The sequence below is a fragment of the Fistularia commersonii genome, chromosome 15 (genome assembly GCF_037954325.1).
Source record: "Fistularia commersonii isolate RoL2024-O1a breed Wild chromosome 15, RoL_Fcom_v1.0, whole genome shotgun sequence".
NCBI classification, from domain to species: Eukaryota; Metazoa; Chordata; class Actinopteri; order Syngnathiformes; family Fistulariidae; genus Fistularia; species Fistularia commersonii.
Window position 1 is genome coordinate 5,386,682 of NC_141298.1, and position 17,430 is coordinate 5,404,111.

At 37.4% G+C, this 17,430-nt stretch overlaps 1 protein-coding gene across 2 annotated transcripts in view; it reads right to left on the reverse strand.

Moving 5' to 3' along the window:
- Positions 1-434: 434 nt before the first annotated feature.
- Positions 435-17,430, reverse strand: part of syne3 (spectrin repeat containing, nuclear envelope family member 3) — a 44,184-nt gene continuing 27,188 nt past the window's right edge. For both annotated transcript variants that reach the window (XM_086160428.1, XM_086160427.1), the window contains 5 exons: positions 16,831-17,422; positions 15,993-16,136; positions 12,996-13,181; positions 11,438-11,488; positions 435-5,020 (listed from right to left, as the gene is read on the reverse strand). In XM_086160428.1, the coding sequence (XP_086016554.1) occupies positions 4,838-5,020; positions 11,438-11,488; positions 12,996-13,181; positions 15,993-16,136; positions 16,831-17,422 (1,156 nt within the window). In that variant the 3' untranslated portion in view covers positions 435-4,837. The remainder of the gene's footprint in view (positions 5,021-11,437; positions 11,489-12,995; positions 13,182-15,992; positions 16,137-16,830; positions 17,423-17,430) is intronic.

Sequence of the window (17,430 nt, forward strand, 5' to 3'; positions counted from 1 at the left end):
ATGATGATTACCGAGTGCCTTTTTGAGGGCTGAAAAATGACCTAGAGTGCGAGTGCATTTAAGGCACCCTTTTGCAGTATTATTGTAGCCTTCCTTTTCCTGGCGAAAATATGCTGAAAATGGCTTCAAATGGGGAAAAAAAAACACAATTACAAGTGCGCTGGATGTTATATTGATTTTGAAAACATCAAAATCCACTTACTTTTAGAGATGTGAAGACTTTCTTGAAGGAGTTAGCATGTTAATGTGACCTAAAACAAAATCTCAGGTCGCACTTGGGATCCTGATTCCAGAGACTGTGGGCAGATAGCTGATAAGGACAGTGAGCTCAGGAATGGGCATATAAAGGAGTTCTCAATCATCAATAAAATGAAAAACACAGACATGGAAAAGATCAATTCTGTATTTTCATAGAATGCAGGCTCTGAAGAGAATTTGGATTTCTTTTTTATTTTATTTCCAGTCATAAGAAAAAAAAAACAAAAAAAAAAAACATTGGTTACAAGCTTTCATGAGTAACATGTAGCATCTGTTAATAATAAAATATAATATGCTTTCATTGACAGCACCACAGTAACAGTGGAGGCTGTTTTGCAATGCAACTATTTCAACAAACTCAGGACATTCAAGTCACATGTTGCATCAATGAATATTTTCTCTGAGACAGGCCTTGCATAGGTTGTTGGACATGCATAACAGAGGAGAGCAGAGCAACCGTGAGAGTGACGGTAGGAGTGTCATTACTGATTCGAAATGCTGTATAGCATCAAGACGCCGGGCAAGCCTGTGACTAAGCTTACATGGTTTACAGAAAGGTTATACAGTACATTTTCAGTCTATAGAGCTACACAGTGAATATATATCGGTTATTATGGCACAGTGGATTATCAGCGTAGCTCAAAGGCTTAAAGGCTAATATAATTGTCTTCATTCATACCTGCGTTCAAAGCCAAACATTACATTGAAGGTGCTACTTATGAACCAGACTATGTACAGAGACCACCATCAACATCCCTGGAAGCACTGGCGTTCCGCCCATGAGGATGCGACTGAGCGTTTCTATGAAGTGAGCTGGTTAGTGATGCTATTGTGTAAACCCTCGTCCACACAAGAGGATTTTAAAGCTCGAGGGATTTTTAGTACACCTGATTGAATCGAAAAAAAAAAAAAAAAGAAAAACCTTTGTCTTTCATATGTTTCAGATCACCAGGCAAAACAGGTAAACAAACCTGTAGATGAAGCTGGAAAAAAACGTTCATTGAGTCAAAGAGGCAGAGGGCGAGAACCTTATCTGTCAAGGGGGGCTACACTTTCCTTCAATACTTTGGTATTTAGATTGGAGATAGGTTCCAATAAATAACCACCAAGGTATCCCAGTATATCGCAAGATTTTCCAGCTATCCATGTCACGATATGTTATTGGGATGCAGTTATCTGAAAAATATAGTACACCCTGAAACTCAGAAGGTTCAGTCATATGAAGCACCGATCAGTTATTGGTTTGGGACAGGTGAATCTGCTGCAGCTGAAACAGATACAATATGACATTCATAATGACTAAAAGTAAACAAGATACGATATTCTGCTCGAATATCGTATCTCGATCCAGTCACTGATAATACCATGGTTTTCTCAGTTAATATAAATGATGGATCTGTGAAAGCAGATTAAAGTCTGCACACAGATGATAAAATAAAAGAGGTTTTAACTTTGATTGATGTTCATGTAAAGGTGGAGTGAAAAAATCTGGACTGATTCTAAGCTTTTCGATGCCCTAATTTGTTTGAATCAATGTGGTGAGGATTTATTGATGCTACATATAACATCTTCCAAAGCCTTAACTTGCTCATGCTGAGGTAAAACAAAACTGGAATATTTCAAACATCTGCATCTACTTATGGGATCACAGTAAAGGATTTCTGCTGTTAAACACAACGCAATAGCTGATTTGGCCTGCAGTGTGGCTAAGCCAACAGACTGCACTAATCCTACCAAAAAAGGTATTTTTGGGTGGTATCGGTGGTGAGACAACAAAGAGAATGCAAGTCTAAATAAAATTGGGGTTTGCTCAAAAAAGGAAATTGTTGGAGACATAGAAATTTGACATAGTTGGCAGAGGCATCAGAAGAGGCTTTCTAATGCTTTTTGATAATGGGTTACGAATTGAAACAGACCAGCATGTTGTTCGAGCCACAATAAGACCTTCATAAAGCATACTTAAGGTGGTTATATGTACACTGAGAGGAGAACAGATATAAGTTTCTATTCCTCACACAAACATACCTTCAAATCTGTACTCCCATACCTAAAAGAACATTCTGCAAACAACCATTGAAGTGCCTGACCTTAAAATGAGTGCTAACTACTGTCACAACATAAATGTGGTAACTGAGGATACCCGGCCATAAATCGAATGGTCTGAGGATTTGAAGTAAATATGAAGAAAAATAACTGCAAATAGAGTGATGTTAACTGTTGAAGAACATTCATGAAGAGTAAAATACAAAGAAAAATAAAGGCTTAAAATGAATGAGGATAAAAGATAAACTGACTGAGAAAACACAGAAGCTGAACTCAAGATATAGCTGGTGTTGGAGCAGGAGCTAATGGAAGTCCATTGTCATTGACTAGGAGGATAGATGATTTATGTGGATCCAAAAGTTGAATTAGTACTTTGAGACCACAGTTACCCTGGACATAAGTGTTGTAGTTAAATTCCACCCAAAGACCTGAAGAGGAATACCTATTCCTTTTTTTGATCTTAGAATCTACAAAGCAACCTGCAAATGCAAAGTCCAAATCTTTTTACAGAGAAGAACTTTGCACGTCCTTCTCAAACAGCTGCTTAAAATCTTCATCACTTACAATCTTTCTTTAGTCTTTGGTTTATTGGTCTAAAACTTACATGTGACATGTTTTACTGTGAAATAAGCGGTGGAGTGAGAGGGAGTCAACTTATAGGGATTTTAAAAGGTGTTCAAGCTGTAATTTGTTCGGATAAAACAGTTTATGTAAAAATAAATACATTTGTGTCTCCTCCTAATGAGATGTCTCAGTCAAACAGCAAAAAGTTAGTTTTTGAGAACATGAAAGCAATTTTTCATCATGCCAAATCACAGGTGTTCATTCCAATAAAATAAAAAAAAAGCTCTCTTGTTACATCAAACATTGTTATTTGGAGAAAAAGTAAGGGCCTAAAGACGTTCAGCAGCAGAATGTTTACTTGAAATTCTACTCAAGTGCGCTATTGGATGCTTTGGCTCCTTATCAGCTCAGTGCAGATAAGAAGAGAGACATAAAGAGTTGCATAAGGGGCTGTTGAAAGGTACAATTGTGTGTATATATTGAGCCGATCCTACCTCTGAATTTCTGATAAAAATGAGGGATTTGCAGTGCTACGACACTCTTGCTAGCTGATCCTTCATTCTGAGTAGGTTAATCTTAGTCACATATCAGGACCATGAAGAAGTCTGAAGTAGAGTAAACGGAATATGTAACTAATATGTAATCTGAATATGTAAAAAAACAGAAATGTAACTTTAAACCAAATGTTCTCTTTAAATGTCTTACCAAAAAATTAAGCCCCCAGTAACATGTATGGGAAAAAAATACAGTTTTAGCAACCAGGGAAATCTAGGAAAATGTACAGCACTCTCTTCACTTCCTGAATACTGACATGGACGTCAAAATTCAATGACTATGAGGCACTTTTTTAAATGGCTGCCTCTGAAACTAACTTTTTGTGAATCAAATGCAATTATGCAAGTATTGAATGACCCTGATGCAATAGGTACATGAAAAGGTGAAGTTAAAGCCTGTATTGAGAAGAAAGACAACTGAAATTGGTGTAGGCTGTTACATTTTAAGATTCCACATGTTGCTACATATGTTGCTTATGCTACTTGGCATAACATTTTGTATTTGAATGTCCTTCAGTTCCCGTCAGGTTCTCCCAGTCAGACCAGGCCAATTCAACTTCGAATGCATCATTCATTTACATTTCTGAACCGGATATCACTTATGGAAATTGGAGGAAGTTATGTGTTGGGAATATATGTCTTAACCATGGTTGTGTTTTCCTTCATATGCATTGTTGCACATAAAACAAACAAAAAGTGTCAATGGGTGCATGTGTAAAGGTTGAAAAACCAATTTAAGAGGGTGTTGAGCAAGTTTCAAACAGAATTTCATATCCAGGCTACAGTGATGCTTCACTTGCTTCACATTATTCTCTGAAATTTATATTTTAGTAACTGGAACATTAAACATCAATAAACATATCAACCCCCCCAGAATTTTTTTTTCTTGCTCAATTATAATTGGTTAGCTGATGCATGCCTTTGCCCGTCTAACAACATACACCCTCGGTTACTTGGTCCCTGTAACAACTACCAACCATTGCAAATGAAAAAAGATTTTAACTTGCCTGTGGCTACTTTATGTTTGGAACACTCTTAAATAACTCAATGGACTTATGCGCCATGACACTGTACCTTCCTCAATAAATATTGTACATTTTAAGCAACTATTGTCACAGAAAGCGATTTTGAAATTGTTTGCAAGTGTTCTGTTTTGAATGCACCCACTGACTGACTGCCATTATACTGTTTATAATAATGGTGTTGCGCAATGAAACACTGAGTGTGCAGTTACAAAGTTAAATGGAATTATGGAGTTGCAGGATCCTCATATGGTAGATTAAAGGGCAGGTGGTTGTAATATCTCGAGGTTTCCAGTACATATTGATATATATGCTAATCAACTGTAGATGTATAGCAAGAGACCACAGGTTTTGAGATCAGTAATACTATATTGTGCTCTTTGCACTAAAAGGTTACTATGTAGGAGGTGGTCCTTCATAGCGAAGCATGATGTTGAACGATCTTGCAAAGTTGTTGGAGAGCGAGCAGCTGTTGCCTTCGTCCATGAGAGGCAGCAGGAAGGCCAGCAGAAGGAGAGCCAAGAAGAGGAGCCACAGAGGAAGGGCCACACGGCACACTCGTTGCAGCAACCCTGGCTTCTGAAAGAGCAGTAGCAGTAGTATGAGTGAAGGGAACACACAAACACATATTTATGCACTTTTCTGTATATTTAGCATGTTAAAAAAGCTATGTTCACCAGGTATTGCGCATATGAAAACCTAAATGTGGATTTGTGGACAATATTTAATAATGATTCCTGTGACACTGACAGTGTCCATCCACAAAAAAAAAAAAAAAAAAAAAAGACCATGTCCATTTGCTGATTGCACCACATTATTGTGAAGGACAAATAACAAAAAAATATTTAGATTGGGGTATTTTAAGTTAAAATGTAAAAAAATTTAAAATGAGGCTAGCTTGTTTGTGTGTCTGCATATACTGGTATGCTTCACCCAATCTCAGGGAAAAAACATGAAGGGAGAAGTCTCAGATAGCATTATTTAGGGGATAAGAAACTGACATGTTTCAACCTCTGAATTTTGAATAAACCTCTGAATTGTGAGTCACTGTCAAAATCATTCAATGATTTTACTTATAAATTAAGCTGTCTTTTTATAATAGTGCAAAAAAATATATATTTTATGTCAATGATGTCAGCTGACACAAGCACAAGGGACCATAAATAAGGTGAATCCCTTTATTTGAATCAAAAGTAGACATTTAGTATCAATACTCTATATTTCTAATTTTGTAAAAAATTGAGATATATCTTCTTTTTTTTAATTTATTTTCAAGTGTCAACAAAATGTTGTACTAGTATAGTAATTCTCTGGATATCTACAAGTAATAGCTTGCCCTCAAATAGGGTGATTCCAAAAAAAACAAAAAAAAAAACAAGTACATGTCAAAGCTGTAGCAAAATCTTGGGAACAATATTTAGTCAAAGAAATAATAATGGATACATACAGATATCTCCCATAACCTGGAATCATTTAACAACAAGCTTTATTCAAAAAGGAATACTCAATTTCTAGGTGTCAAGCACAGACCTTGGCTAGTACCAGAGCATAATTTGAGAGTTAAAAAAGGACAATAAGTTAACCTTCAGTTAGCCACACAGGACACAGACCCACAAAGGAGCATCGGTTGTCCTGCCACTGTAATTAATTACCAAACCAACACAGTTCAATTAAAGGCTGAATTGAAAATACAAATATCCACCCATCTATTATCTACTGCTTATCCCGCACTCAGTGTCATGGGGATGCTAGAAACTATCCCAGCTGTCACTGGGAGAGGGTTGGGGTACTCCCTGGACTCGTCGCCAGTCGATTGCAAAGTCATAAAGAGACAGACAATCATTCACTCTCTCAATCACACCTCTGGGCAATTTCTTCAATTTTTTTTCCATTTAACTTTCTGCAAGTTTTTGGGCAATGGGAGGGAACCTGAAAACCGGAAATCCATCCAGAAACTTCCAGGGAATATGCAAAAAAAATTCAAAACAATCTTTAAAAACTACAACCAACAATTGAAAAATCTGAGATTCCATTTTCTTTAAGATACTGAGATAAATTATTTGCAATATCTATATTAATCTAACTGCTATGGGCAGATGACAGATACGGTCAAAACATATAACAAGGTTCAAGTTTGACCTGGCCTCCAATTTAAGGTGATTTTAAAATTAATTGCAATCAATAATTTTCACATTTCTTGTCTACATTACGAAAATTAAAATGGTAATTTTGTGAATATGGGGGGTGCTAGTAGTGGGGTGCTCCCAACATACCAGTTTTCTACAAAATATAATGCATAGGCAGGGTTAGCATCCAAGCACCACAATCTGAAATTTGTGATTTTGTTTGAATTGTACTCCTTCTTTAACAGTGGTTACATTTGCAACCTGATATCCTTCAATGTTTAAAGAAAATTAGGTCAGCTTGCATAACCAATCTATTGTGCTCTATAAATAAATATATACATACATAATATTATACATGCATACATAATAACATACATACATAAATACATGATTGAATAAATAACATCTTTGAAAAAGCTCCACAGACTTGAAAGATTGATGAAAGAGAGGTGAGATGGAGCCGAGAGCTACACTGTAACAGCAGTGTTTTCTTACAATACAGAAAGTAATCCTTATATTTAAGACAATGTTTGCACTTTGCATGAGTCCATGTCTTGTGTGGACCTTGAATGTTTTGTCAACTTCTTAGTAAAGCTTGTAACGGGAGTATACTATTAGTATTATCATCAGTATTAATCATCTGAACACTTGCAGGATGAAAGCTCAGACAGCTCACCCACATAGTTAGTAACGTTGACGCCTGTGGACTCTCATCTCAGATGGCCTCACTGCATGATATACTGTATCTTGAAAGTAACTCTGCATAGATAGTGTTTTGAGACTGAGGATCAAACACTGATAGGAGAAACAGCAGATGGGAAAATCTTTCAGAATTAGGACTGTCAATTATTTTTGTCTGAATCACATTACATGCAGGGCACCTTGAGTTTTTGAAATTGCATTTTAATTGCCTGCTATTTCATAAACATCTCATAGTGTAAATTATGGAAATGGAAATGTGCCATAGATAGATAGATTGAGGCCTGCACGTATTACAATAATCTACAGTATGTTTTAGTCATTTATATACAATTTCTTCCAAATTACAAAATAAATAATGATAATAATAAAGATATTTCACTATTTGCATTGTACTGAGATTGAAAATTGCAGGGGTCAATAAATATATTTGAATATGTCAATTTGCTACTTCCAATATCAGTAAAAATTATGTGCACTTCAAATGCAGAGTCTTATGAATTTCAATTTTAGTAATTACAACTAAAATACAAATATTTTAAGCTGCGATTTGTCTGTTTCAGTAGGATACTGTCAGACTAATTAATGAATTAACCAAATTACAAAGGTGTAGTCTTAATAGAGCTCCTGTCAATTTTTCGGAAGAAAGCATTTTGTGGATCTCATTTTTAGCATATCACATAGTCACTGATGAGTAACAAAGTCATCCACTGTTTGTCCAAGACTATCTTGTGAATCAACCAATGACAACCCAGTGGAGGACCGTGCATTTCACACCTCAGCCTTCAGTAGTGCTCCAAATCTATCCACCCCCCAGTAATTAGTTTGTGGCTATATAAAACATCTTATTATGCAGAAATGCAGTATAAGGAGAGGTGCATCGCAGATAGATAACTCGTGTCTGTACTCTTCCACTGACACCCCCGTGCGTAATCGATCACCCACTTTGTGGCTTTGTCCGGGGCGCAGCCTGGCACCCCAAGTGCCCAAATTCCAAGAGTGTGTAAAACAAGTCCTTATTTGGAAGTAAACCTGAACATTAAGGCGATGGTATAAAATGACCGTGCCTCCTCGGCTCGGGGCCGGAACCTTCTCACCTGCACATCCGCTGGACGCATCTCAGCGGGCGTGCAGAGAGGGTCAACGATCCTCCCAGGGTGACATTCATTCTGGCCCGAAATATCTCTGGCCCGGGATATCTCGTAAGTGTATTTTCTGACTTTGAATAAAACATTCTTGCTTGATCAGTTCCTGACCATTGTGACGTTTATCCCTGAATGAAATTTTAACACACCGGGACGACAAAGTCCGGTCCCATGGCGGCAGCAACAAAAACGGAAAAAATAAATGCCTTTATAGTAAACAGCTGCAACATATAAAAAGCACCAATAATAACCTTATAAACTTGCAGTATTATTTAGGAAAATTGCAGCATTTTACTCACCAAAAATTCTGATCATTTGTAGACAAAATCCATCCTCCATTCTTTCCTCAAAAAGAGTTAAATTATTCTGTCGTACAGATTATCCGTGTGCTTCAGCACTCCCAGCAATACAATTTGCAGTGTACCTCGGAGCCTGTGAGCCAGGGGTACCGGTCGCAGTTCGTGGCTTGAAAATGTCTGACAAATCATTTCCTGGTTGTGACAGGTGTGCTAGTTTAGGAGTTACCCGACCTTTCTTTACTATGTCCAGCTTTTCCTCAAAAAGAAAATCGCTTTAACAGTATAATAGTATCTAAATCCATTTCTTCTCCTGCTGCAGCCATTTTCGGTTGACAATACCGATATTAAACAAGCACAACTATATTCCTGTTCGCAGCTGGCTAGTACGCTTCTCCTCGCTAATACACTTGTCCCCTCTCTGACTATGCAGTCAGAGGGTGTGAATACGCTGACGTTGCTGTAGCCTGCTAAAAGGCTTTGATGACGCCAACTCAAAATCTGATTGGTTGAAGCAACAGCATCATCAACACTTATTTTTTTGCATCAAGGGCACGCAGAACTGATTGTGAAGGCCCCCCCAACCCCCAGGCAGATTCGTTTGACTTTGACCCTGCCTGGCAACAGACAATGGCTGAAATGTGATTGGTTAAATGCATGTCTGGAAGCAGCACAACCAGGAGAAAAGCTATGAAAGGAAGTGAGCAGGCCATTTGGAATTATTTGATAAGTATTCATGGACAAAATATAATTAACGTTTGTGATTCAGATATTTTTTTTAGGCCAGCAGAGAAGGCCTTGCAGGACCTGACGGGCCACCACTGGACAAACCTATTTGTAGTCTAACAGCAGCCTTCCCTTCCAGCAGGGCAAGAAAAGAAGCAGCATGGCAAAAAGACAGCCACTGTGTGCGTGAATATGTGCTTTGGGGTTAATGATTGATGTACAAGGAAGTGAAACTAGATAATCATACCTTCACATGACAAACAACAGCAAAGTAGAAGTAGTGGATATGACTTTTACCCTCCGCTTTCTTTCACAACAATCTTTACAATATCATCAAATTTAGTTCTCAATTACGAATGTATCTAACACAGATTGGCAATAAACATGCACAAACAAATAATCCACCAAGATACTTTTCTTTGACTCATTAGACCTAGCACCCTTAGATAAATCTATGACATCAGTGTATGGAACTTAGTCCACATACCGGTATTCTCCCTTGAAAAAAAAATTTAGAAACAAAATTTGCAGATGCTGTTCTATTAACGAACTGTATTTTTCAAATTATTATCAGTTAAGTCCGATTTATCAACTGATGGCTGAGAAATGTTTTAAGCATTGGGTGGAATCTTGGCACAGACATCTATGTCCCCTTCCAGGGGAAATTAAAATCACTTTGGAGATCCTGCTATTTTTCTAAGCACCATTAATTGGTCATTTTGCACTTGATGTCCAAAATAGTCGAAAAACTGGAAGCTAAACTATTGCAATAATAGAACAATATAATCACAAAAGGGTACCACATCAGTAGAATTTACAGCAAAGCTCGACACTGGTGCTAACATTTCTACTCCTATATTCTAAATTTTTAATTGTGGTTGTTGCTTTGTTTATGAATGGGTAAGTGTGAATTGTACGACTACTGAGAGCATTCAAGGGTAAGCCAAGATTCAGTTCAAGATGTACTATAACCCATACATCTATGAAGAGGGACTTCAGTGTACGAACAGTTTGATTACTTTGTCTCATCACAAGCATGTTTATTTCTGACAGCTTAGGGAAGATAGGCTGAATAAATAAGAAGTGTATTTTGTGTGTTACTACAGCAAAAGAGACAGCGCTACACATCTGCAAAAGCATGAACTGCCATGCTGCACAAAGGCGGCTGTCATTCCAAAGTGAACACATAAATGGCTTTATTTTATGTCTGAAAGAGGGACCCAATTATTCCATTGGAAAGAAATAGCTGTTAATGAACTATTGCTGACTGTTGTAGAAAAGAAAGAGGAGGCTGGGACTCAAGAAAAGAGTACAAAAAACAATAAAAGCAAGTGGGAGCAAAACCCTCAGCCTATAAAGACGATATGAAAGGAGTCAGGAATGTTTGGAGGGCTGTCTGAGCTGGGGCATCTGAGAGGTCAGCAGGGTGGCCTGGGGGTTGGGGTGCCATTGTTTAATCTTCTCACCACCTCCTGGTTGTGGGGGCAGGAGGATGGCTTGACATGCTTGATGTGACACCAAACCTGGGTGGTCAGGTTGTTGGATATGAACTGAGAGGGAATTATTCCTCACTCGAACCTCTTGCATAGAGGAGGTACATGTTGTGTTTGTAAATCCTTTGAAAATACCCAAACATCATGCATAGAAGTAGTAATATAAAAGAATAGACAGTTTTATATCTATGCCATTATAAAAGTGATCCAATTTATTCCACTGATTGAATGGCTTCTACATACAGTATCAGTCCTCACATGACTTCCTCAAAATGTGTATTGTTCATCATGATATGCTAAATTGATTATTAGTTATTATCTTCATATTAAATTAGATGGAATATTTATTTATCATACTTGTCAAAGGAAATCTGAATAATAATTCATACACAATAAGTTTCCTTTGAATGGATATTGTTTAAAAGGTACCAAACACAACTGAAGTAGAGCATTTGCATCAATTAAGATGTTGTGTTTGAAAGTAAAAAAAAGGTAATAATGGCAGTGTTACCTTCTGCACTTTAGATCCAAAGATTGGCTCCTCCTGTTTGGCTTTGATTCGCTGCAACAGGGATACAGTATGTTAGTTTTGCAAAAAGAAAGGACAAACACCTCAGGAGGTTTTCACAGAACCAGCAAGATGCCCTGGTACAAGTACTGACACGGAATTAAGTTGTCAATATACTCAAAAAAATGATTTTGATGGGATCATTTGTTGAAAGAAAAAACAAAACAAAACACTAAAACCTATATTGAGCTGCCAAAAACCTTTATTTTTTCATGCCTAAATGGTATAACACTGCCACCCTAAGGGAAGAAAAAGAAGAGCTCTCCAAGGGGAGCACAATTAAAACGCATGTAAGACTTTTTTCACATTAAGTTTCAGGGTATACATTTAAATCTTGCTTTGCCATCAGATAATGTTGAAAGAAAAAAATTTATTGAAGTTACTATGGGTGGGTATATCTATGCTTAAGTAATAGTAATTACGTTTATAGCTTCACCATAAAGCACAGTTGTTCCTAAATAAACAAACAACAAAAAATGAAAAGGACTCAAGTCAAAACAGTCACTGTTTCTGAATACAATCTGGAAGGGGTCCATAGATCTTACAAGGAAACAAACATTTTATTAACAGAAATTAATCTTCACATTTGTGTTCTACTGACCAAACTTATCGTATGGATCAGTTCATGGTGTGGATGTTGGCACCATGACCATTTTACTAAGTTAGTCACCCTAATGCCAGATGGATATTGAAAACCGCTTGTCATGGGAGACATGAGTGTTTTCAGCACTGATGCATTTATCATTGAAGTCATTAGTTCATCTACTTTTTTAGACTGGTGTATTTATAGAAGAATCTGAATTGGGAAAAAATAAAGTAGTAAGTGCATACATATTCAAGACCACAAAATATATCAAAACACATCCAGTCCTTTGTACATCCAATTTTGATTTATTGCTCAGTTCATTTGCTGACCTAAAGCATTTTTCATTCCTTCCATGTCATCTTGAACTGCAGTTGTGAATGTTTTCTCTGAGCATTACTTTGACCTGAAGTACTAACATTTGGTTAGTACTGTCTGGTTCAATCTGAACTTTGACATAGTTATGTAAAGAGTGACGATATTGCAGAATTGATTACAGTGAGCCGAGGCAGGACATGGTTCAAGCTTATTTATTTATCTACTTTGTAATTTTTATCTGCCCTGTCAGTCACTTATAGATTGCATTGTAACAACCAAATGAGGCATTTTTGTCATAACTGAAAAAGGTTACCACATTGACAACATGGTAACATTAAATACACATGTGAAACTAAATCATTAGGTGGGAGATGCAACCTGCCCCAAACTGATTAAATACATTATTTACAAAGAGACACACATCTGCAAGTTAGTCTGTGTAGAACAATAACAGGAAAGACAAGTTTGTGCTAGAATTCCGAGACCACCTAAAGAACTTCTACTGATGAGGTTTGACCAGTAAGGGCATGAACCACAAGTTTTCCAAAGGAAATGAGTCACTTTGATTTTAAACAGTAGCAGATGTTCAGAATTACTCACTTTGGCACTGACCCTGGCCCTAATGTCCCCTGCATCCTTTAGTTTGGACTTGTAAAGCATCCAACGGTAGCGAAGTTCCTCCAGGTCGACATCGTCTGCAGGCACAGATCCAGCCTCACAGCTATGACTCTCCTGGAGCAAGAGCTGGAACTGCTCCTGACCCCAGGACACCCCTCCTCTTAGAGCCTGAACACAGACACAGTGGAGAGGTTCTAGGGTGAGTTTAAAAGATAGTAAAAGGAGAAGTCTAATGTTTTATAGCAACCACAAGATGTCAGTGTCACAGAGCGTTTATCTTTTGCTATTTTATATAGAAGCCAGTAAGATTAATTGAGGGATAGCTTATCATCAAACACATCAGATGGATCAAATAAGAAGATGGATCATTCTGTTGAGTATTAAGAATAAAAATATCCAATTTAATTTTTCTGTGTGTAAAACAAAGAAATTGGACAAATAGCTGTGGGCCAAATTATAGTTATAGTTCCACTCAAATACACTACAAAAACATAACATACATGACACACAAGTTACATTCAAAGACGATTGTCACTCTCAATACATTCCATGTTTATTGGATTTAAAGAAGTCAAAGACGAAATATTAATAGCTGCAATGATCAATGTGTCTGATTCCCAGAGGGCTTAAGAACACATGGGTAGAAATTGTATGTCTTCATTCTAAATTGTTCCTTGCACTGCTTGATTTCTGCCAGTGCTGTGTATCATGCGCCAGCAAGTACACGCATCTCATGGGACCTCCTAAATTATACAAATGAGGCTGTGGACATGTATATTTGACCAATCACAATTCTCCATTGGTATCTTTGGAGTGTTGGAGTGCTTCAGTTTTAAAATTGATTCTAATAGAGCCAGCCTAAGTGCCGTAGCTAAATAGGATTGAAGAACAATGCCAATATATAGGCACAAGAATATGGCTACAGATTCAATGGCAACTTTTTTAGTAATCCTGGTTGGGTTGTATCTGATGTTGCATAGTTAAAACATGTTGTAGGATAAGGATTAGGTATTTTAAAAACCAGGCCATAATCAATAATAAAAAGGGAAGGTAATAAATGGGTTTGATGGTTTGAGCACCAACAGTAATTCTGCAAACGGATGTGCCAATATGAAAGGCTTTCAATTTTTACAAAAAGATGGACCAACGAGTAATCAAAGTGATTGAAAATAATAAAAATAAATAGAAGAAATTCTTTCAAAGAAGGGGCAAAAGATAACCACTGCCATGAACTGCATTTTTAATAGGCTATTAAAAGGAACTTGCTTATCGACCACTTTGTGGCTATGTGTACAACAACTGCAAAAGATATCCAACAGCTGGATGGATGTATTCTGTGATGAGTTTATAAATGCAAATCTACCTTTGGCACACTGTCAAAAGTGACACTGGCTAGTATCACTTGATGGGAGCGTGCTGAGATGCTGCAGCTGGTTGGCTCAACTCTCTATGGAGCAGTCACAGTCTCCTTTTTTTCTCTCCATTGAAAATCTTAAGGCCCACACGTTTTAACCTTCATTCGCATAATGAGTCAGAGAGTGAGAGAAACCTTTTTTTCAAATGCCAATGTCTTATAAATGTGCAATTATTTTTTAGCCTTCCACTCAATGCTTGCTCACAATTTTTTTAAAATAAATTCTGTTCTTTGTCAGGTTCTATCACGACCATCGACTTCCTCTATTTCTTACTGAGAATGTTTGGCTGTAGCACAACAGTATGTTTATTTCCCTCCTATAATAAGTCTTAGTTGTGTTTTTTTCTGTATTCCATTCAAAACTTCCATGTGGTCAAACCAATGCAAATTCTTATTTACATCCTGATACATCCACCATGCTAATACCCCATTCAAAATAACTTAAGCTGTTCAACCTGTTAAAAATATGGGCCAGACAAACTTGCAATCTGCAAGCAACAACACACAAAGTAGCCTGGGAGGGATCTTATCAAATCAGACCCAGTCAAGTGATAGTTGTGAAAATTACATTCACATTCTTTCATCAGATCTGTCTCCATCCAAGTCATAGATCTCTGAAATGTTCCATGTGCAGCCCTTTGTAGCATGTTTATTTGAAATGTAAAGGAACCCACTAAGCCACATCAACTCATGTCTCAACATAAAAACAACTGAAAAGTAGGCACATATTTCTTGAAAAGAAACAACAGAAAATAACCGATTAATAGACTGATTAATGGCATTGATTAATTGACAGTTTTATTGCCAGGGTGAGCAATAAGTGGGACAAGTACACCCCTGCAATTTACCATCACTGAAAAAAAACATGCAACTTAAAAGACATATTGAAAAGTGATGTGGTTAATCCTTGTTAGTTTGTTCTTTGTTAGTGGAAGAATATCTGTCCGCAGCTCAGGTATGGTTTCCAATATCCTTCTGAAAAAAGTTTTTTCATTCATTTTGCTGACCGGAAAAAACTTTTTTCTTAAGATCAACTGAAGTGTGACCTTATATCTGGAATACGTTGCAACCACAGATTAATAGAAAGACCTGGATCTTTTGAGCAACCCCGTAGTTCATTGGAGGAATCCTTCAGGCAATAAAGGAAATGTATAAGGATTACTTTATCTCGCTCAAAGGCTGCAAATTTTATACAGCAAGCTAAAAACTGTTAACAAATCATGGGCATGGACCAGTCACACAATATTAGTCCAATGCAGGTTTCTAAAATTATTCATATGAGCTTTATCTCGATTTGTCCTCCATGTATGCTTAAATCAACAAATGGAATTGAGTGCATCATCAAAGTGAAAAATTAAATGGCAAACTGCAGAGAATAATAAGAATAAGATTAAAAACAACTTTATTTATACCGAAGGAAATTGTTGTGCCAGAGTAGTAATAAATGTAGTAATAAGGAAAATGCTAATATGTTGTGTTGTATAAGACCTGAATTTCAAACCTGCCTCTAAACAATTTGAAAATGATGAAGAAAAAAATGTTTTTGTTAGTTACCAGTCCCTTACCTTGAGTGTGTCCCGTCGCATCTTTAATTCTTTGGTACTGAGAGGAGCTCGCTTGGTGCAAAGAATTCCTGAAAGGAGCTCATTCTCTCTGCATAACCAGGCCTCAAACTCCCTCCTCCTTGATTCATATTGACCCCTTCTCCCCTGCAAAGACCAAAGCGCATTAGGAGACCCATAAGAGCATATGCCTTTGCACAATGCAAGACAATACACCATTCTTTATTATCAACAGGTCCACGGTGATGTTATGTTTTTTCTAATCTTGAGTTGCAGTTGTGTGGATTATACACAAATCTAGCAAAAATATGTTATCTTCTGTTTCCTATCAGTTATGTTACAATTCAAGACCAAATAATCGTGCCAGAAGTGTGAATGTGATAACAGTTGCCAAAGCTCACTACAGTGGAATTGGAAACCAACCAAAGAAAAAAAAGAATAAATACAAGGCTGTTCTGCAGGAATAGCTTACTTAGAAGTGAATTTATGGAAATTCTTCTCATACATCTATTGAATAGCAAGAACAGCCAAAAATGTGACTTTGAATCTAGATTGTATTTTATTTGCCCTATGTATGTATGTTTTTGTTTCTGTATTGGTAATTACTCTGTTACACAAGCTTCCCAGCAAATAAACAAGTTAATTTAATATGAGTCATGTTATTTAGGGTCATGTTGATTTAAAAACAGAGGAATTCTTTTTCATCAGTTCTTTCCCAATGCAAGTATAACTGGGCAGTTTATCAGTTACACCAGGTTTGCGGCAAAACCTAGAGCTGTTGGTTGGGTGTTCGCTTTGACTGGCTAAATATGACCACTTGTTTAATATGAACATATCATACCGTTGTGTCTTGAGTTGGTGTTGTGGATTTCTGCTTGGCTGCATCCCTCCTGAATAGAGTGAAGGCTCCTCCTCCTTGGCTTGGACTCTCCCCTGCTTCCATACTAACATCTCCAGAAGTCCCTGTACTTTCATAATCAACCCTTGTGAAAAGAGCTGCTCCACCCCCAGCCAGATTGCTGTTAAACCCTGAGGTTGCGGGATCTTTGGAAACTCGGTCATGTTTTTTGGTAAGAATGTTCCTCGTGGAGGAGTCCATTTCATCCTCAGCTAGGGAACCACCACTGCTCTCGCCTGCTCCTGACCGGTTAAGATTGTTATCTTGGCCAGACACTGTTGGGTGTCCTGTCATCATGGCGTCTCCTGTATCTCCCTCAAGGCTTTTTTTTCTTCCAGAAACAGAGAGAACCAAGTGACTGTAAACTTCATCTAATTGAGTATCTGGTTGGGTTCTGTGACTTCCGGAGCCTACTGCTCTCAAGATGCTGTCCTCTTTCCTGACAGAGAAGTCTGTTGGATTTCGGTTGTCTGTACCCAGACCCCCTTTCCTACATAAGTCTGACTCTATATGCTCTGTTGAGTTATTCAGCAGCCTTGGGGG